This window comes from Anolis carolinensis, chromosome 6, assembly GCF_035594765.1.
Source record: "Anolis carolinensis isolate JA03-04 chromosome 6, rAnoCar3.1.pri, whole genome shotgun sequence".
Taxonomy (NCBI): Eukaryota; Metazoa; Chordata; class Lepidosauria; order Squamata; family Dactyloidae; genus Anolis; species Anolis carolinensis.
The window spans coordinates 87,457,168-87,480,414 of record NC_085846.1 but is presented as its reverse complement, the minus strand read 5'-3'; the positions used below and the strand labels follow the sequence as shown (position 1 = coordinate 87,480,414).

Sequence of the window (23,247 nt, the reverse complement as noted above, 5' to 3'; positions counted from 1 at the left end):
ATTCTTACAATTGTTTATTTCAAAGCATGTGGTGATGATATTGCTTATTCTTAACAGACAGGATAAGGTACTAGGGGCTGCCAACCATCATACCAATATCTGAATATTACATTCAATTGGGTGAAGTGTGACTCTTTCTGATATTGCTGAATTATATCATCAGGTCCAGCTAACCACTCTGATAGGTGGAATGGTCAGAGTTGCAACATCTGGAGAGCCAAATTTTGTCTACCTCTGGTTGATTCTGTAAATGTGTCCCAAAACTGTTGTAGCACCAGTACAAAAACAACTTACAATTGTGCCTTGGAACTCTAGTTGTCAATGGTAGCTAGCTGCTGCTATAGTTGCAGAACTGAACAATGGCTTGGGTCTAAATTGTAGATTTCAGCACCAATACTGTTGGTCTACTGGTTTCTGGATCATAAGGTAAATGAGCAAATGGCAGCAGTGCTTTGTAAAACTGGCAGAGATCCTTTCCATCTATATGAACCTGAATATTTCAGCTGCTCGCTCATTTTCCACGGCTTCTTCATTTTTCTGCCAGCTCTTTCTAACTTCTCAAGTATTTAATATACCAAAGTGAATAAAAACATTATTTCAACAGCATGTCCATTCAGATATTTCTTTAGATTTACTACTTCATGCCTATTAGCAGACAGCAAATTCAATAAGTACATAGGCACAGACAATTACAAGCTTTCCAAAATAAGTATTTAAGAGGTGTATAGACTGGTGTAAAAAAATTCTAAACCCACCTTACTTGGCAAATGGTGTTATAAGAAAGTAGGAGGCTGGGCAGACTGAAAATCAACATGTAAGGAAAATGTCATAGCTATGAGGCCAGTGAAAAGTCTGCTAAGCCTGCCAGATCAAAATGTAAAAAACAAGGGATAGTAGTAGAGGTGAAATGTAAGAAAAGAATGGCTATAAGGAGCTGTGATATTTTGGTAATGTATATGGCATTTTTTGAAAGCAGGAACAAATGGACCACAAAGGCTATTTTTGTGATCCCTGACCTGTATAGAAGTGGACATCTGGATACTTCCAGTTTGTTTTGTTTTGTTTTGGGTTTTTTTGGTATTTGGGGAAATATTTAAAAAATTGCACTGGACCTGCTGTAATTCTTCAAGCTTGTTTCAACGTTAGCAGAAATAAGCTGTTGTAAAGATATGACACTAGAAAGCAAAACAAAGCCTATAATCCAGTATCTTTTACATGACCATTGAGGAAGGCCACACTCTTTGTACCCATATTACAGTACCTGTACATTTGTGATGTTGCAAGGGACTGATAACATTTGTTTAATCGTCTTCATTTATGTCTTTAAGGGTTATCATGCTTTAAACAATAAATATTATAAAAACAAAAAGACAGTAAAATCACAAATGTATAAAAGTGCTATGCTAACAACAATAACAGCAGAGCCCATCCAAAAACTACCTGTGTATCCCCAAATGCTATTTTAAAAGTAATTTTAAGTAATTTTCTAACCAGTAGTCCTTTTAAATAGGTGCCATGGATAGCTCTCAGATGTTCCAGTATCTGAGATCTATCACCAAAAAAATCCTCTGTAGTTCTTTACACAGAGTCACCATAAGTCAATGCTGACTTGACAACAACTGACATCGAAGGAGGATCACAAAAGAAGAGCCATAGTAGGGAAAGTTCTGCCCTGTGTCCTCCTGCAATGTATTGCTCCTAATAGGACACAGTAGAGAAGCCCTCCAGCAAATCTGAGGGTTCATCCAGACAGGGCCCATATCCTGGACCCTGTCGCACTTTTACTGGAAGTGTCCAAATGACACCTCCAGAAAAAGAGAATTCATTTGAGACAAAGTAGGAAAACCCTGCTTTATCCTGATTTAATTTGATAGCCCATTAGACCCACACCTTTGTGAAAGGCATGGGTCTAATGGGCCCTGTGGAGGCAGACTGCCAGGTAGTCCTGGGATTATCTGGGGTCCTGTCCGCACACCCATTTCACACCTTTTGGGCTCCTGGGGCCCAAAGATGCGAGATTGCATCTACCCCCTTCCCCACCTCCCCACCCCAAAAAAGCCCCCAAATTGTTAAAAACTTACTAGGCACCATTAGGTCTCTCTTCAGACCTGAAGAAACATACAAATGATACATGAGGAGCCAGGAGCAATTTGGGGGGTCTCTTGCATCCTCACATGTCATAGGTATGTTCCAATAAGGAAAACCCAAAAATTTTCCTGTTATTTTTAAGGGGGGGTTTGGGGGGTTAGTAGCCCCATGGCAGCTTGGTAGTTACTGTGCTGCCATGGGGACAACCCATAGGAAAGCCCATTTCCCCCCCTGGGGTATAAGAACTTTAGCCTGCTTTGGAGCGAGTTTACTTAATCCGCTCTGAAGTGGGATAAATGTATGTCTAGAAACGCCCTCAGTCTTTAACCCGATGTATATAGGCAGAGGTGCTCCCAAGTTGTATAGGGCTTCCAGTGTCATCACCACCACCTTAAGTTGAGTCTAGAAGCAAAATGGCAGCCAGTGCATCTCCTTTAAGACCAGTATTATGTGTTGTCTATTTGATACTCTGGTGTTTTTGCACTAGTGGTAGCTTCCAAATTACATAGCTACTTATGTAGTCTACTTATGCAATTACCTGTGCATGGACCATGGCATAGGTTCTATCAGAAAAGGATATAAATAAAGCAAAACAAAATAATAAAATACATGAAATGGCTAAATCATTCCTGTTAAAAACACCTCCTTAACTAATAGGGCTTCATCAGATGGGACAATTTTAGTTTCCTACGATGCTTCCACCCTTTTTTGGAGACAGAGTCCCATGACGACTATCATACAACATTGTGTGGCTTCCAGCAGAGATCCCGACCCCAACTGGGGTGGAAGTGTCATTGGATGCTTCTCTCCCAACATGGGAACCTGCCACGGCTCCTTGCTGGGAGGACAACGCTTCCCATGTGTGATGAGAAAAGCATTGCCATGAGGTAGCAGTACGTGGGGCGACAGATTGGTGCCTCTGTCCCCTCTGTACAGCAGTGAAGCCAGGTCGCCTGGCCATTGTGATGAGATCATCTGAAGACCCTATGAAAATTCTCGGGGTCACCATAAGTTGACAGGAAACTTAAAGGCATAGACATTTGGATTTTGAGCTTTTCTTCTATATTAGTATAACCTTTTATATATTATTTAAAATATATTATTGAGCATGTGTTTAGACACTGTATTTGGATCATACTATTTGTATAGTACTACTTATTTGGCTGATGTTATTGTATCGCTCGCTGCATTAATAATATCAAGTGTTATCATGGGGTTCAATTTTTAACTGATATTTCTTGTCAAAATTGAACAAGTTTAACAAAAATTGTTATGTAAAAGAGAACCCTCACAGCCAAAACTTAACTTTCTAAAAGCACTTTCTTGTTCTCACCAATCAAGACTGTTCTTTCCAATTATTAAAAAGCACAGCCTGATTATATTTTTATTTCAGCATTCTTTTTTTCCCCTGTGGGTTTGGATAAATGCCAGTCACCACAGTACCTGAAATTTTTCCATACAATGAAATCATTTTTATGTTCAGCACTTACTGAAATCATTTTGTTATTGCTTGATTATTTTTTAAATGGTGATGATGATATTGACATGAAATGGCTGGTTTTAGCCTGATTATGATATGGAAGAGGCTCTCATAACATGACTTTTATAATACAATTCTCATATTATGGGACTCCTCCACCCTCACCCCTGGGCCTCTGATGTATTAATTACCAATAGCAATTCTTATTTTGTAAAATAGGAACTGGCACCATGAAACAAATGTCAGGCAACAGCGAGAACTACAGAAAATATTATTTTCTGCACAGAAAATGATGCCTTCTTCACAAATCAACAGCATGAAAATTTTGCATAGAACTACGAAGACTCTTGACAGTTCAGAAAGCTTTCTTCCAAATATTTTCAAGGTTTATTTCCTTCCCCACAAAGGAGCTACCTTTATCCTACAAAGCCCTGTTCCTTGTGTTTGGCAGCCTTATTTTAAAAAGGCAATTGAACTTAATTTACTCTAGAAGCAGCTGCCTTTGCTTAGCCTGAGCAAAATGTCCATTGTGTGATATCACCTACATTGGAAGCAATTTTTGGTAGTGTACAGCTGTTTTAATTTACAGAGTTAAGATAATACGATAATAAGAGGTTTGATTAGATTTATAAGTTATATGGCAGTATATCAACTATCTCCGAAGATATATCTTGTCTGAATGAGATTATGCTTTCTTTCTTTTTTAATTTAGTCCCTCTCAAATAGACAAGGTGTCTACAAGAAATCAGCACATACCTTGAACATCTGTGAAATCTTTGGATAATGTCTTGATTTACTATCTTAGACTAATCCCCATAAGATTATTATTTTACTTCATAAAAAGTACCCTGAAGTTTGGCTTTTTATAAGTAAGATTAATTTAGCATTCATAAAAATTAGGTGATTTATTCCTGGCTAGAGCCAGGTGTAACCCAGACAAAAAGCTGTAAAAATGTCTCCAAAAGAACTGTGCAAATGTATCTCAATCCTGACACTCAGTTTTCCCTGCTATTTCTGTCCTGGAACAGAAGACTCTTGAGCTGGGCTTTACTTTGTGCCAAATTGTGTGGCGGGTTTGTGAAATGGAAAAAAAATCCTCAAGGAACTAGAAATAGTATTTCCCATTTATAACTTGTATGATCTAATTCACATTTCAGCTATAGTTTTCATACGTTGAGACTCTTAGTACCCTGATTCTAAACAAAATTGCCACCTATTTCCCATTGACATCAACAGTACATAGGCATGTGTCACTATGCATTTGGCAGTTGGTTGCTACCTTGTTTCCCCTAAAATAAGACATCCCCAGTAAATAAGACCTAGTAGAGGTTTTGCTGAATTGCTAAATATAAGGCCTCCCCCGAAAGTAAGACCTAGCAAAGTTTTTGTTTGGAAGCATGCCCAATGAACAGAACACCAGAGCATGCTGGATTGGTAAATGTAAGTACCATAGAGTGTTGTACATGGAAATATTGGTAGTGATAAGAAATTCTTGATAGGATTCACAGTTTGTCTGGTTATGCTGGTTTGTGATGACAACTACTGCACAGTATATAATAAATGTTCATTTTTTTGTTCAACAATAAATGTGAATTTTTCTTCATGGAAAAATAAGACATCCCCTGAAAATAAGACCTAGCACATCTTTGGGAGCAAAAATAAATATAAGACACTGTCCTATTTTCAGGGAAACACGGTAGTTGCAATCCATAAAAATGCATGGGAACAAAAATAATCTGTTTTTTATTTTATACAGAATGAAAAGTTTCATTAAACAATGAAACATAATTCTGAATTTTAAAAAAAATGACACGCTTAGACTATTAAGCACATAACTATTAATGTCTATGATATTCTGGCAGCACTTAAACAGATTTGCTTACACTTTGATTGCTGGAATACATCGAGTTTATAGAAGTTAATGCCCATTTAATTTCTGTTGCATATATTTCTAAATATGAATTAACAGTTTCCATCTCCACAAGTCCATTCCAAATTAGGTTCAAGATTCACAGACCTCTCATCTGGTTTCAAATGGATTCTCCCAAGAATATGGTATGATGAGCCTAGGAAATGAAATTATTTAATTTCTGATTGTTTTATTTGCCAAATTGTTTTAGACAAATCTGCTGTGAATTAATATTATCTACCACTGCATTTTAAGTTAGTACATTGCATCTAGATTAATAATTATTTGTGAGTTTTATATAACAGTTAATTTAGCCAGGTTTTGAAATAGTGATATCACAATGAAGTGATTTCAATTTTGTTTATTTAAAGTATTTTATTGTAGTAGTGAGCCCTCAAATAATTCCCAATTTCTGGTGATGCTCTTGCAACCCTATCACAGAGGTTTATTAGCAAGATTTGTTCAGAAGGGGCTGGCCTTTGCCTTCCTCTGTTAAAAATGTGCCTTATCCAAGATCAACCAGTGCATTTCCATGGTTGAAAGGGGATTTAAACCCAGAGTTGTACTCCAATATTTCAAGCACTACACCACTCTGCCTCTCATTTAAAGCAGCAGGGATTTCTAAGCCTCAAACAATCTTTCTTATTTGTAACACACACACATACACACATTGTAACATAATCAATATTTATGTAAGATCTGAAATCCCTTGTGCCGGCAGGACTGCTGACTCACAGCTCAGCAGTTCGACTCCGGGGAGAGTTGGTGAACCCCGTCTGAAAGTTCCAGCTCCTCATGCACGGACATGAGAGAAGCCTCCCACGGGATGTTAAAACATCAAACATCTGGACATCCCCTGGCAATGTCCTTGAAGACAGTCAATTCTCTCACACCAGAAGCGACTTGCAGTTTCTGAAGTCACTCCTGACATGAAAAAAATTAATATAGTGAAATAGAAATTCATACAAATGATTAAAAAAAAGGAGACAGTTTATCTCCAATTATACTGAAGTTAAATGTTACACACCCAACACTCCTATCTTTTCTATAAGGGAATCATTCTCAATTAAATAAATCTGAAAAACTACAATCTGAAGTTGACTAATGTGGGGAAAGTCACAGACATTTTCTTCTATTTCATGCAACATTATCAAAACTAATGAGACATCATTACACTAGAACTATAATAAGCATTAGAGGATGCCATGTAATCCAGTAAAATTTAGACGGCCCAATTGAATGCAAGTTGGCAGCCAAAATTTCTTGCAGTGCTATGCTACTATTTTAATTGTTGCTATTTTAGTGAAAAGCTAGGCTGACCTTTCCATAACTCATTTCTAGAAGCTTTTCAAGAAATGCAGTTTCCAAATTGTGAGTTGATTGAGCATCCTTTCACAACATGCTGGCCTCGAAATCTGTAGGACTATAACCCTTTAATGGCTAAGGCATATGCCCATTATAGTTCAATACATCTGAATGCTTTCTGAACTAAAATGGGTGGGCACTGCTGGTTCAGAAGCTCATTCAGCAAATAAATGCAAAAGTTGACCTGAAATTATTAAAGATGTAATTGTTTACCTCATCATCTTACTGATGCTTGTGAAAAAATTGCATTTATTTTATTTAATTAAAATGTGCACACATGAGCATGTTATGTACCTATATATAATTCTCACAGTTAAGTTTACAGTATCATTTCTCTGTGTATTTAAATATCTGACTTATATTTTTACATACACAAACTTCTACATAATATATTTTAAATATTTTGATGGCTTAGTATGCAAAAAAAAGGCAGAACTATTTTCTGCCTTTTATATACAACTAACACGAATAATTGAACCACGTTTGCTGCATTTTCATTTCACAGTACTATAAAATAACACTGTGAAGGTGAACATTATGTTTTCCTCTCTACAGATGGAGAGGTTAGACAAAGGTGGTTGAGCCAGATCATGGTCCAGGTATAACTTTATTGTATTTTTTTACCTAATTCAGTATGGGTGTAACTACCTGTACAAGCTCTTACAGGAAACAGAAGCATTCGTATTTTTCTGAGTTTTATACAGCTTCTAAGTTAAGTTATTAAAATTCACTGTTGTTCTAACCCCATAATTACTTATGTCAAACAAAGGAAAACAAACTGAACTTTAAATTGGTTTATATACTGTCGAGTTGAATTTCAATGCTTTTACTATGCTTATACTAGAAAGCAAACTGAAGAATCTCCTTAAAATCTATAACAAGGTGGGAGAAAAGCAGAGTGACATTAGGTAAATAAAAGAGTAATTCTGCTGATCTCTGTTTAATTTACTGCTCTCTCCAACATCAGCTCATTCTTGTGGACCAATAAAAAAGCTATTTTTGCAAAATGTTATATATTTATTCCAACATTAATACAATATTAATAATATTAATTAATATGTTAAATATTACACACATGAATAAACCAAAGGCATAAAATAAATAGCAGAAAAATGAAAGCAACGACAACAAACTCGTGTCTTCTGTAAACAGTGAACTAAACCAGAAAGAGATTCTGTCTGATCCACATTTTTGTTTATATGTAACAATGTACAATGTAGGAACAATTTTCAAAGAATGAGGAAAAAGATGCTGAGGAGTGTGTGTTTTCAGGAGCTTTGGGAAACCACACCTAGGATTACAGGAAATCACTCTATAGTGATGGCATTTTAGGCACCACAACCAAAAAGCCCCTACTTCTTATGCTTAGCATATACCCAACAGCTATTATGTTTAGTCATACTAGCGGCTATACTTTGATCAAGCTGAGGTTTCTGAACTGCCTTGAAAGGTGGCCCTGCGTAGAACACATTATATTAATCTCTTCTGAAAGTGCCAAGGACATGAATGACAGGGGTTTGGTAATTCATTCCTTACAGTAAAGAGGAAAAGTGAAACAAATGGAGGAAAAGCAGCAATAACTGGAGCAGCAGTGGAGAAGGGGTGGGGTGGGAAAGGACAAAAAATCTCAAGGGTGCATAAAAATGAAGATTTTATTGGCCCAACACATTTCAAAATGCATTTTTTAATCTCCAAGGGCACTTAAATTGTACACTACTATGTTACCTGGTTTGATTGGTTACCAGAACATTTGGCCAGAAGTACACCAGAAAACAGTAATATGTTGGCCCATAAAATTTATTTTTTTGGTGCTCTCTTGAGATACCATCTCCCTCCTTTCCCTCATTTATAGATTACATGGGGCTACCTTAGAAGATGTTTCTGGAAATGCAACTGATACAATGAATGAAGAGAAAACAGGTTGCACTGATCTAATACTTTGTTTTATTGTGATACCTGATGACCTGAGGGGAAAAAAACACCTTGACAACCTAGAAAGTTGTTTTTAAAAGGCATGACTGTCATGCCATGTTGAAACCACCCAGAACTGTGCAGTAAAAGAATGATGCTCTGGAACGCATCATTTAACCTTTGCTTAGTTTGTATGGTTTCAAAAAAAATTACATTCCGTTTTCTTAAAAGGAACTGACAAACCTCTGCAAAAAGTTACAAAACACCGTGCTTGATTAATGTAAAAATGCGTGACATATTTTATGTAAAACATAATTAAAATGTCTCAAAAGATCATTTTAGTTTGCATCGCCTTGCTATATTACCCATATGGTAAATAAATTTTATTTACAAGCAAGTGAATCTGCAACTTTGATTAAAGTTTTAAACGTGTTATGAAATTCATATACAATAAAATACAAGTTTAATCTTAAGCAAATTTAATCTTTACTGATTTGCATTTATTATAGAATGCCAATTATTAGAAAATGTATTTCTTTTGCTTTGTTCTACAGGATGCATGGAGGATCAGCCTCCAGTTTAAAGTCAAAAATTTCTAATATGAAATTAGGAAACAAGCAGGTCCTTTTTATGATCTGAGAAGAAAGTTCTACTGCACTAAGGACTATAATATTGTGTGTGTGTGTGTGTGTGTGTTTAAACCCAATAATGTTTTGCAGGCATACATATAATACGTTTTTCCAGAAAATGCATTACAAAAGGCCCTGATTCCTGTAGCCCCAGATAAACCTGAATTAACTTCAAAGGCTGTCCAAGTACAAAAAGAAAATAGTCATACCTCCTAAGCCAAGCATCCAAGTGTTTACTTGCCCAAGAAAAATATACAATTATAGTAGATTGATTAATGATCCTGCTCCAGTTTGGTCATATTATTCCTATTATTTCCAGGATTCTTCAGTTTTAAAGGCTGTAAGAAATGTAGTCTAAATAAGAGGTAGGAAAACTGACCCTTAAAATGTTTTTGTCTTACCTTCTATAGACTTCAGCCAGCACAATCAGTGATCAGGAATGACACAGGTTGTAATTCAGCAACATCTGAAAGGCACTGTTTCCTCACTCTTGGCATACAAAAAAAGTATGCTAACAGTCAACTTTCTTTTCTATTCTATACTTATATAAGGAATTCTTACTGTTTAATTTCCAGGTTTTGCCAATGCTATTTTGGTTATTACTGTGGTATACTGAAACAGTTTATGGAGAATACAGAATAAAAAGGGGAAAGAATGATGGGCACTCTATTATTGGAATGCGCAGATGTAAGACAACTTTATCCTTGAATATGGACCTCATCACATAGAAGTCCTTGATAGATGGGACAGCAGGGAGGTCCGTAGGACAGCGGGGCAAATCGTGGGGCACCAGGGCAAATCTGTCATACATTGCTCCAAATCACCCACATTACCCACTTGCCTATCACTTGCCAAAAAGCATAGCTTTCCAGCGTGCTCCTGCGTTGTCCCCATGATTCTCAACCTGAACACAAATAGTCTCCCATTTCAGGATTTTCTCTCCTATCCGCTTCACTGATATAGCTGGCATGGAGCCCTGTGGGAAATAGATGTGCATCATGTGATGAGATGTGAGGGACTCTGCACCTGCTGCATTGGTGAAGCATGGTAGAACAGGGAATTTCTTTAATGTGATGAGGTCCTATGTCTGTTTTTGACTGATGCACAATTTTGTATTCCCTTCCTTCTTCCTTCCATACTCTCCTCCATGGACTTCCTGACAAACTGCTGTAACCATGCTTCTTTGGCTGGCTCATTCCTTATAGGAGAGGATCAGAAAAGCATTTGGTTGTGTCCCCATAGCCATATAAGAAATGATTACATAAGCTGCTGAAACCTCTACAAAATTGCATTTTGTGTCTAGTGATGAAGGCATATCCAGGTTTTTTTAGTCTTCCCTCCTCTGCTCTAAAACAAGCAGAAAATGATAATGGGATGGAAGGTTGTAGTAACTCTATGTTAAGTCCAAGGGTCAAGTGCCAGCTGTTTCATAATTCCATAGAACTACAGGTTGAGCATCCCTTATCTAGAATTTTGAAAATTAAAATGTTCCAACTTCACTCTTTGAAGTTTCAATGTACACATACTTTGTTTCATGCACAAAATTATTTTTAAATATTGTATGAAATTTTCCTTAGGCTTTGTGTATAAGAAGTACAGTAGAGTCTCACTTATCCAACATTCACTTATCCAACGTTCTGGATTATCCAACACATTTTTGTAGTCAATATTTTCAATACATCATGAAATTTTGGTGCTAAATTCGTAAATACAGTAATTACTACATAGCATTACTGCGTATTGAACTACTTTTTCTGTCAAATTTGTTGTATAACATGATGTTTTGGTGCTTAATTTGTAAAATCATAACCTAATTTGATTTTTAATAGACTTTTCCTTGATCCCTCCTTTATTATCCAACATATTCGCTTATCCAATGTTCTGCCGGCCTATTTATGTTGGATAAGTGAGACTCTACTGTATATGAAACATAAATGAATTGAATGTTTAGTTCTGGGCCCCATGTTCAAGGTTTCTCATTATGTGTATATATGCAAATACAGGTATTCTAAAGTTTGGAGAGTTATGAAGGGGTTGCACACCATAAAGTGCCATCCATATAGTTATATCTGAGGTAGCACTTATTTGAATGTACAGGATAGCAATTTCATTCAACTGCACATCCTGTTATAAAGTGGTATTTTTCGTAAAAGTAAGGATATTCAAGTTATTCAACATAACTTCTATCCATAGCTATATTCATATGGTAGACAATGGGAATAAAGCCCCATAAAAGTAATAAATACAATATTTACATATTATGCACATGAGTACAGCTCTATATAGGTTACAGAGAGACATATTTTTTTCTTCTTAGTAGAAATAATAAAGAACATTTTAAATGCTTGTATACTTTTAGAATATTTATGGTGCTCCATGCAGTCATGCCGGCCACATGACCTTGGAAGTGTCTATGGACAACGCCGGCTCTTCGGCTTAGAAATGGAGATGAGCACCAACCCCCAGAGTCGGACACAACTAGATTTAACGTCAGGGGAAAACCTTTACCTTTACTAGCATTAATTTTACTTTATTCAATTTCACTTACATAATTATTATATTTATTAATACCCCACTTTATCTTTCCCAAAGAAAAAGAGCTCAGCCAGAGGGAGAGTACATGCAAATCTACTGCTTAAATTAACAAATCATAGCCAACCAGGATCTTTAAAACCACTTTTTAAAGTATATAAGGCTAAAGTTACTTCCATGCTTTTATATGGAGATGAAGTTTGGGGCCTAAACTGGGTACCATTATTAGAGCAATCTCAATCACAGCACCTGAGAAACTTTCTGGGAGTGGACAAAAGGACCCTAGCTCCTGCAGTAAGAGCAGAACTGGGAGTATATACAGTTGATGGTTTATCCAAAATTAGGGCATATAACTATTGGATAAAATTGAATGCGATGGCAAATGACAGACTACCAAAACTGTGCCTTTTAGAGCAGGGAAAAAAAACATCATCAGACCTCTTGGCTAGTTCAACTGAGAAAACACATTAGGAGTTGTGGTCTGCCAACCCTATGTCCAAATCTTTTAGATGAACTATATCTAAAAATTGCACAACAAATATTGGATATAGAAGCTCAGAAAGACATTGCTACCTTCAGGAAAACTGGCTCATTGAAATGGCTAAGTTGTTTTAAACATACTTTTCAAACAGCCCAATATCTAAAGACAGAAATGCTTGAACACCTCAGGGAGGTATTTCCCAGTACTAGATTTGAACAGCTAGATACAATGGTCAAACATGGAAGGTTTAACAAAGTTCCATATGATGAACGATTTTGTACCTGTGGAGCATCAGAGGTAGAAGAAATCACACATGTACTGTTTAGTTGTGACCTGTATAAGAAAGAGAGAAACCAATAGCTCGGGCCATACATTATACAAAAGACACACCGGGATCCTTATATTAAAACTACATTTTATTGGCCAGCCAGAATGCTAAAATAACATACAAAATGGCCCTTTTTCTATTTAAAGCAGCTCAGCGGAGAACTGCATATTTGGAGTCTATTGGAGTAAATTTTAGGGGTGATGCAGATGTTTGATCTGGTTCAAGATCTTGACCCCTTGTTAACAGCTTGTTTATTTTAACTTTGGTTGTAATGTGGGTTGTATGTTGTATGTGTTAAATGTGTTCATCAAATGTATTGATATGGCCGATTGACTAATCAATAAAATATATTTGTATCTCTCGTGAAGAAGATTCAGTGCATCAGCCTACAATTTAAAATATACAAATATGCAAACACTGAAACAGGATTAAATATAAGATTTTGAATCAATCAGTAAGAAGCATAATCAGTAATGCAGATCAAAATATGAAAGTCTGCTTATTTAAACTTATTCACAGATTCTAATGCCTTTATGGTTTCTCTGTTTTAAAAGGGTTATAACTTCAAATTTAGTTATATAAAAGTCACTTTGAGGTTGACAGAATGGAAGACACCAGAGAATGGTAGGCCCTACTCATGTTCATTGTCCCTACTGATGATTTATTACATTTTACTCTTTTCAGAAATATTGTCCTTTAATTAAAGTAACTGTCATAATTGTTAGCACATTTTAAAAAAAGTGATTTCATCACTAATGATAATTCGCATTCACTGTGATTTCTACTTCTCTTACTAAACCTATTGCTGAAATTGCAAGATATCTTCATAGTTGCCATTACTTATACTACTACTACTACTACTACTACTATTTATCATATGGAATCATATGGAATCCATAATTAACATATCAACAATAATAATCATAGCCAACATAGTAAATAAAAATAGATATAATTAAAGCAATATTCAAAACACAATACTGCTAAAAAAGTATTCATTGACTCTTAATCCCAGGAAAGTTGGTATATGAAGAGTTTTGGCTTTTTTGCAGAAAGATAGATCTATGTTAACATTTCTATATACACATTATTTCTAACACACTTTTGAATCCCATTTCTAGGACATACAACAGCATTCAAACCGTTAAAAGCTAACCTATTTCAAAATGTTGCCACTGTTGAAATATATAAATTAATTAAAATGCATTATAATTGAAAACTACATCAAATATCAAATAAATTCAAAATAAAATATTATCTGCCGGCAGGTTTAAATATAAATGTAGCATAATACAAAAAATATCTATAACAAACACATAAAAAGAAAGCTAATTCCTCCCTTCTGGCTTCATACCATATGCTGTTTCTGGGAATCACATCTTGGATCCCAATGGAAATCAGTGTCAATATGTTTGCATGCCATTGCATTTGTTCAAGATAGTATCCTAATCATAACCAGAAATAAAGTATCTCTCTGAACTAGATTCTGCTAAAAATAACATCATTTTGAAAATACTGAAACATGTTTTCAGTCTCTTAGAGTAAATAATTTTGTTGACTGGTTAAAATGTGACTATAAGTCAAAGTAACACTATCCAACTATTTGTAAGTTATGTTGTAGCTATATCTGAAATGTACTTTACTATCTGAATAGTATTTCTTTTCGTCTGGCTTATATCACTTTGTTCTGAATCAATGAAAACAACAACAAAAATAAGCTGAAGTTCCTGAAATATACTAGTAACAAACGTATAATATTTTACTAAGTAATCACATGATTGTTGGTTTCATAACCATGTATAAATTCCCATGCATGCACATTTGTCCTTTTTTTGGCTATTGTACAATGGTTAGTTTCAGTTCATAGTTGCATAAGCAGAGTTTTGCATGTGTAACCATTTCACGTGGCCCTAAATGTTATTGCTAGTTCCAACTAGATAAGAGCTATTGAACCATCTGGATTTACCCATGTATTGAATGACCATTCAAAACATTATTCAGTGTATATACTTTCAAATCATCCAACAAGACTCTAGTTGTGGAGTAGTGTAAGCACTGGCTAACTACACTACTCAGACATGATGTAAAGCTCAGCCACTATCTCTTACACCCAGATGTGGAAATGTAAATCCAGTTGCCATTCTCCCCAAGAAATCAGTTTAGAAGTGAGATCTTTCATTGCGTTGAGACATTTTCTAGTAAACGTACATATTTGGGATCATACAACAAAAAATTAACTAAGTCAGCATTAAGAAATGAGTTTGAAGCTGTTTTAAAACCATCTAGTCATTTGTTTTCTTAGCGCTCTCTCTCTCTCTTTTAAATCTTAATGGGTACAGGCTCATGCTTGATTATGTCTAAGACCTTTTTTTTCGAAATCCCAAAACGTCATGCAGTAGGATTACTTGCATTTACAGTGTGACCTCCATATTCATGGGGAATACATTCCTGGAGTTTGTGTGGATACATGAAACCACTGATAATAATGAGCAATGGGATGAATGACATATGTCCCAATAAGAGGGTGTAGCTTTGCATCTCAATCACAATGATGAAAATGGAAAACTACTACTACTAACAAAAACAACAAGAACAACAACAATAACAACAACATTTGTAGACAACCTCCTAACTGAATAAATGAAACCATTTATATTGGTTCCAAGCATACAAGGTTTGTACTGTATACCCAGAATTAAACCCCACTGAGTTCAATGGAGCTTGCCCCAAGGTTACAGCACATTCAGATACTAAATGGTACAGTGATCATTTGTGCTAAAACAGTATTCTCATGTATAACAATTAATTTAATAGGATATACTATTAGAACACATATTGTAAATAAAAAAATCTCTTATTAAAATAATTGACTACACTTTTTATATTAGGAATATTAAAATTATTGCCAGGTGTCTGACATTTCTGTCTTAAGGCCAATTTATATCAAAGGAGAACATGTCCAATTTACTATGGATCACAGGTTAGCGTACCCCTCCTGAACAGCACTGGAAATCCCTATACAGCTTACGAACAAAGTTACGAACAAAGGGAAGGGTTAACACCCTTGTGGAATTTGTTTTGTTGTCTGTGCCCCTGTTCAGAAGATTTCACCTCATTTTCTGTCCCTGTACTAATTGGATTTTGAAAAAAATTGGCTTGTTGTGGAAATAAGAATGGGTGATTAAGCTTCAGTGGAGTCACCTTTTCTCCATGATAACTCTTTTAGGGGTGAATTTCCCCTCCAAGGAGTAGATTTCTCTCACTTCCTGTTGTCCCACCCCATTCTTAACTATGAGTTGTTTGTAAGTCAGGTGTTTGCAACTCGGGGACTGCCTGTATATAGTAGAGAAACTGCATATGAAGGGAGGTATTAGAAATAACTGTTATTAGACTCAATGGTTTACTTTCATTAGGATTTGATTAGCAGAGCCACCTGAACAAAACAATGTTCCTCTCCCCACCTGAGATGCACACCATCCAAAATTGACTGATTTATTCTCTCATCTAGGACAGAGAATTCCACAAATGATTCTCCAGTTCCAATAGCAGTGAAAAATGCAACAATAATGTATTAAATTGCTACTGATTTGCTGACCTTTTTTGATACCCCAAAACCTACTGCCCGAGGAGACCACCTTAATGAAAGTGGCTTATATAGCATGGGAACCTGCTATTTAAAGAAGAAAAATACTACGCATTATACCTAAGACTTTGGCTTGGGGATACTTTATCCTCACTTCTTTAAGTGTACTTCTATGTCTTAGACATGTTGAGTGAGATTTTGTGATTGCTGCTGTTGCTTTCTCTGAACAGATTGTCCTTCATATGCTATATCAAAAGTTTATATCAAAACTTCCCATGGTATGGGGAGCTGCCCTTTAAGAAATATACACTGAGAATCCCCAAAGATTTTAGAGCTACTTTCACTGTTCTTTGTATTGTAGCTTTTGGACACACTTCAAATGCCTCTTTACCTATGTGATTTGTCATTTCTGTTCATGATAAATTATATTTTGATAACAAAACCCAAACGTAATTAACAAATTAACTCTGTACAGGAAAAAAGCTGATAACAAACACATTTTTCTTTTCTTCTAGTAACATGCTGAAAGCTTTTAAAACATAGATGAAACAGATCCTTTTGGATATATACACGAGTCATTTTTCTTACTGAAATGTTTTTGAGAGTAATCAGGTCATCAAAAACAATGAATCCGTATGATTAATGTACATTTATCAAATTACTTAACAGGTGATGTTTTTGATAAATACATTTATTGAAAAATATACCAAATATTTTATGACATAATGCACCAAACAGCACTTTTAGGCAACCTCTGTTCAATGAAGTTACTAAAATCCACCAATGTGAACTCCACTTTAGTGAAGACTCAGACTTTATAGCAATCATATTCAAGCATCATTACAACATTGTAACCTTTTGATTTCAGTAGGTTCATTTGTGTCTGACCTTTCTTAAACCATAATCCTTTAAAATTAGGATACCAATGAGTCATTTATGTAGAAATTCAGGATTTCAAAATAATATCATCATATGGTTTAAAAAAACAAACAAACAAAAAAAAACAAAGTCCCATCCTAAATGTATGTTTTGGAAAACAAATACTATGCATACCAATCGACATTTCTGAGGAAATGTGGATTAAATTATTAGTTAAATCATTTAAATTTTAATAATTCAGAAAAATCTAAAAGAAATACAAATAAAACTTGTGAATTTTATAACCAGTATGCGTAATTATTAGTGTACAGTTTTACTGATATATTTTTTAAAGTCCTATAAGTTTGAAATCAGTAATAATTACCAACAAGGAAGCATTACAAAATAGGCCTTCCAAAATAAGTTTGGAAATTATTCAGTATCGTTATGAAATTACTTGACTTTAACATTTCTTCCTCCAAGTGGCATATGTCTGTAATAGATCTAAGAGAGTCATACGATGTGGTACAAAATATAAACCAAAATTATAAAATAATGTGCGTTTAAGTTTCCTCTTGTATTACATGGATGCATTATACATTGAAATGAATGGGCCTTGCATTCTGATAGAGTATTCAGGATGCAGTATAATCTACTGTAAGAGCCAGTTTGGTTTAATGGTTTGCGCATTGGACTATGACTCTAGAGACCAGCGTTAGATTCTGCATTCAACCATGGAAACCCACTTGGTGACCTTGGGCGAATCACACACTCTAATCCCCAGAAAACTCCATAAACTGACCTTAGGGTTGCCATACTTCAGAAACACCTTGACAGCACGCAACAACTTCAAGAGCAATGTGATAGCTCACTGTTTGTATTTTTCTCTAACAATAAACTACAGTTTTACTAAAACTAAAATGAAAAGAGCAAACAAATGGATCAGAAACATTAAGTACCAGAATAATTACATGAAATAACAGCTATTTGATAATATGAATACTAAAAAGAGGGAAAAACATGCAAAAGAAGCTTTTATCTGGTTGCCATGCCCAGATTCTCCACTGACTGGTCTGTGATTACACAAATACTTAGTATTACATTGGAATTCAAATTTTCTGATTTGATAGAACAAAGGGCACATTGTTTCAAAGGAATGATCTAAAATATTTTTTAAATTTTCTGATTTTCTCATCCTAAAAGAAGTGAGTTCATTTTGTCAGGAAGAAATTCTGTCATGAGAGAGTTACAGCGAATTCATGGAAGAACTGTCAACAGCTGTCTGCTAGTCCTGATGACTGTATTTCCCTTTGTGATATCATACACAGATCATGTTGGAAACAGATGATGGTTTCCTTATGATTCTGCCACAAGCAGACATATACAGAGGGGACCTCTTAACCTGTTGAAAGGCGGCACAAGACAAGGACAAAAATCAAGTTTGTTCATCTTTCCACAGTTTCACCCAGTGTAACTATATTTACAAAACACAAGCTTTGTGCCATTTTTAATTTTAAGATACAACCTCTTTCTAATATGAATACAGCCCCAGATTTGTGAAATAGCCAGATGAATAACATTAATTACAATTATTCATTGTCAGCACCACTGTAAATACAAACAGATAAGTTTTGTGAAATCTATGAGACTGAGAAGCTGTGGCAAATGTAAGAGTCTAGTACATTTTAGAATAATGCATTTGCTAAAATTTATTTATCAGTTTAATGACTGGAGGTACAAATGTGATAGGAAATGTATAGTATACAAGAGATGTGTAACTTTTAGGATAAAGAAAAAAATTGAAAACCAAATATCTTTTTCTATTGGAAATTTACCTTCCTGCTGTATAAGTATTATTTAAATTATGTCTAAGAAGTTAAATAAAACAAGTATTACATGTGTACAAAAGTGAACAAATGACTTACACACACACGCTCAAACACACACCTATTCCTAATGATTAATAAAGGCATTGAACACATGCAAAATATGGAGTTTCTGACCCCAAATGAAGATTTGTTATGTATTTTTATACTACTATTAAATATATCTTTCAGAATTGTACAGTGGACTTCTTTAAAGGCAATGTTTTATGTTAATGTACATTCAAAACTGAACAATTTGTATTTAAAAGAATCTAGATGTATTTATCACAAGATTAGTGAACCAATTTTGTCCATATTACAGAGGTGTCAGTCTTACTGAACTGTTTTTTTCATTGTGAAGCATGAGTATAAAGCTGTGATATTAAAAACAACAATATCAACATATCAAATAAATGAAGATGGGTTAATTGTGTTGTGGATTATACTGTAATTCATTGTAATATTTGAGATTCTAAGCACAGCAGCTAAGTCAAATTAAAGTTTCCTTTCCATTTTTAGGTAACAGCATTTCAAGTTATTACACTTACCAATCTGCCAATTTAAAATGATATGCCCTAAAATTGGAATTTTATTCACATATGTTATAAATTTAGCAATCATTTGGCAAAACCAATTTCTTTATAAACCACCAGGAACCTGTCAACTTTTGAAAAAGTGGAGGTTTCCTGATATAACTGGTAGAGGGAAATTATTGAAAATCAAAATAAGCCTGTTAAATATAGAAAATGTAGAAAGAAAACTAATTTCTCATTATTCAACTTACATTTAAATGAAACATGATGATGACTTCCTTGTATTTCTAATAATACAAGGGAAATGCTATTACTTTCTCTTTCTAACCACAGCTTCCTTTACTTTTCTTTTGCATGTGCCTGTGTGTACAACTTACCTTTAGCAGTTTTATTATGGGGCCAACATCTGTCATACAAAACTGCTTGGAATGCTGGTAACACATTTCATCCAACCCTAGTACATATATTTTTTTGCAAAATAGCTGAAACTGACACCTCAATTTACTTTCAAAATTGAACAGGCATATTACTAGCACAATAAATCCATAACTGAGTGTGTATCCTATGTAAATGTGTTTCAATAAGGAACTGAAATAGATTATAATCAAGGGACATTTCCTTAGATTGCACTATTGGGTAGATTAATAATTCAAATCCTCTTACATTTCTTTCAAAACATGTTTGGTACCCTGTATATAAAATGGTGTGTAGCATTTAAAAACTGGAAATGACAGAAGTTATTTAAATACAGAACACATAACTAACTAATGAAAACGACAAAGCAGAGGGATGTGAATATTACAACTTGGTAGTGGAGAGAAATCTGTGCCTATAGAGCAGGCATGGGCAAACTTCGGCTCTCCAGGTGTTTGGACTTCAACTCCCACAATTCCTAACAGCCTACCAGCTGTTAGGAATTGTGGGAGTTGAAGTCCAAAACACCTGGAGAGCCGAAGTTTGCCTATGCCTGCTATATAGACATAAACCCCATTTATTTCATTGGCCCTTACTCCTAGCCATAGGATTATAGCTTACTCTTTAAACAAATCAAATGAAGCTTTGTAGCGGATAGCGGAATCCATGTCAACATAGTCGTAAACCCTATTTATCTCTGATTTACTGAGAGTTTTTTGGGCTTTATGACCATGTTCCAGAAGCATTCTTTCCTGACGTTTTGTCCACATCTGTGGCAGGCATCCTCAGAGGTTGTGAGGTCTGTTGGAAACTAGGCTACTGAGGTTTCTATATCTGTGGAAGGTCCAGGGCGGGAGAAAGAACTCTAGTGTGAATGTTGCAATTAATCACCTGATTAGCATTTAATTGCCTTGCTATTTATTTCATTGGGACGATTATAGGATCAAAGCTTCATCTATTTTAAAAAAAGCAAAAGAAGAAATGCGAACTGAAGAAGAAACTAGGCATCCCTGAAAAGCAAAAAATAAACTGGCTGATGGGCTGGGGAAAGCGCTTCTCTCTTCCAAAGGGGAATCCCGGAAGGGAAATCCAGGTGTCAGAGGCGCACTTGAGTCCAAACTCCCAAAGAGTTCCCCCCTCTGGTCTGTTGGGAAGTCTGGACGAGAGATTTCATGGTCCACCTCATGGCCCATGCCGCTCCTTAGAGCTTATTGCGCTCCCCAGGAGTGACAGCATGCCAGCAGTGGCTTGGAGGATTGTGCGGTGACCCGGCCAGCCCGTGGTGCCCCTCTCCATCTCTCTCCCCTTCCCCTCCGCAGAGAGAAGCCCCTTCCCTTCCTTTCCTTACCTGAGCTGTCGCTTTTCCGCTTGCCGACGCGCTTCTCTGCTTCCACCGGGGACAGCGCCTGCCTGCCATAATCTCCCGGCGCGCCCGTCGGGGTGCTGCTCCCCAAACTCGGCGAGTTCGAGCACAGTCCCGGGGGGCTATGGCCCAGCTCCGAGTCGGGCTGGAGGCACAGGCTATGCCTGGCCGAGGTTGGCGGAGGAGGAGGAGGAGGAGGGGGCGGCGGCGGAGGCGAAGCCATCTGCGGAATGTGCCAGTTCGTTTGCAAAGCCTGGTGCGGCGGCGGCGGCTGTTGCTGCTGCTGCTGGTGATGGTGGTGGTGATGGTGGTGGTGGTGGTGCCCCCTGTGATGCTGGCTGCCGAACATGCCCTCCTCTCCGGGGTACCCGGCTATGATGCAGGAGGAGGAGGACGCGGAGAGCTCCGGGTAGGACATGTGGTGGTCCGAGCGGCCGTGCAGGGCGAGGGCGGACTGCGAGAAGGGGTGCAAGCCCTGGCCGGGGGCATGGTGGGGGCTGCGCAGGCAGCCGAAGAGCGTGTGGTCCATGCGGGCGCCGCGCCGCTCCGGCCCCGCCGCCAACGCCGAGGGAAGCCCGCCGCGGGCCCAGAAGAACCAGGCGCTGGTGCCCGGGTCCTCCTCGCCGTCCTCCTCCTCCTGCCCCTCGGCTCTCCTGCCAGCCACCCCCGGAGACAGGCAGGCCACGTCCAGGCAAGGCGAGAGGAGCGCCGGGAATAATAATAGCAATAATCCAAGTCCTCAGCGCAACCGGTCCGGCCGTGGCTTGGTTTGGCTCGGAGGTGGCGGAAAAGGGGGCGCCGGCAAAAAGGAGGTGGTCCCGAGTGCTGCTGCTGCTGCTGCTGTGGCTGCTCCTCCGCGGGGGAAGAGGCTCGCCGAGGTTATAAATACAGGAGTGTGTAACGTGAGCCGGGGGCTGGCTTAGGCTGCACGGCGCACTGACCACGGGCAGCGGCCTCCCCGCTCCAGCCTCACAGCCACGCCACCGGCCACTCCAAGGACCCCAGCCCTGACCCCAGGGCGGCTCTCCTCAAGACTTCTTAGCCAGGGTCCTCTTAACTTCTTGCATCCCAGCTCTCTTGGCACCCCACAGTAGACTTCCCAGTTCCCCCTCTCACTCTCAGTTGGGGCCACTCCTGCTGCTCTTTCCCTTTTCACTACTGCCCAAGAAAAGAGGGGGAAGCAAGGCCAATGGGGCACTCCCATCTTGGGTGGTGCAGGATTCGGCTCGGAGCGTCACTTCCCTCACTCCCTAATTGGTTGCCTCCTAAGCAGCAGACCCTGGATGAAGAAGGCATCTCCTCCTACTTCCATGACATTGTCCTCCATGAGCAATATGGGACTAGGTCTTCTCCAAACCATCTACCCTTTCCACTGGACAGCAGTGTTGAGTTGAAGTTGTTGGATGGGGGAAAGCCATGCAAATCTTTCTGGATGGCCGTTGGTCCTGACCCTTGACTTTATGCCACCAGTTGAGTGATCAAGGAGCTAAATTATTTTATTTATTTATTTCCCATACTTACGCCCCGCCTTTCTCACCCCAAAGGGGACTCAGGGTGGCCTCACTACAGGCAGCAATTTGATGCCAAACATACAATTTTGACAATAACAGTTACAATTAAAACCAATTATTAAAACTTCAGTTATTAAAAAACATTAATTAAAATCATGCAAGTTCAATGTGCCACAACTGAGGAACCAAGACCTGCTTAATTGTTTCAATCCTGTCTGCTTTGCCCATTCACACCACTCTTTTAGCAGGCATGGACCCAGCAGGCTCCATTGCCTTTGTTATGTCATCTAGAACTAAAAGTAATTAAATCAACAGGCTGAGGTGGCAGCTAGAACTAGGTTTTGTCTCCTGCTGCAGAAATCCTTCCATTCAACATCTGGAGGACAGAAAAGTTTGG

The 23,247-nt window shown here is 37.4% G+C and overlaps 1 protein-coding gene across 1 annotated transcript in view; it reads right to left on the bottom strand.

Annotated features, from left to right (window-relative positions):
- The window catches only part of meox2 (mesenchyme homeobox 2), a 72,813-nt gene extending 49,913 nt beyond the window's left edge, over positions 1-22,900 (bottom strand). Inside the window, exon 1 of the mRNA XM_003222010.4 lies at positions 21,325-22,900. Coding sequence (XP_003222058.2) covers positions 21,325-21,868 — 544 coding nt within the window. The 5' untranslated portion in view covers positions 21,869-22,900. The remainder of the gene's footprint in view (positions 1-21,324) is intronic.
- Positions 22,901-23,247: the final 347 nt, after the last annotated feature.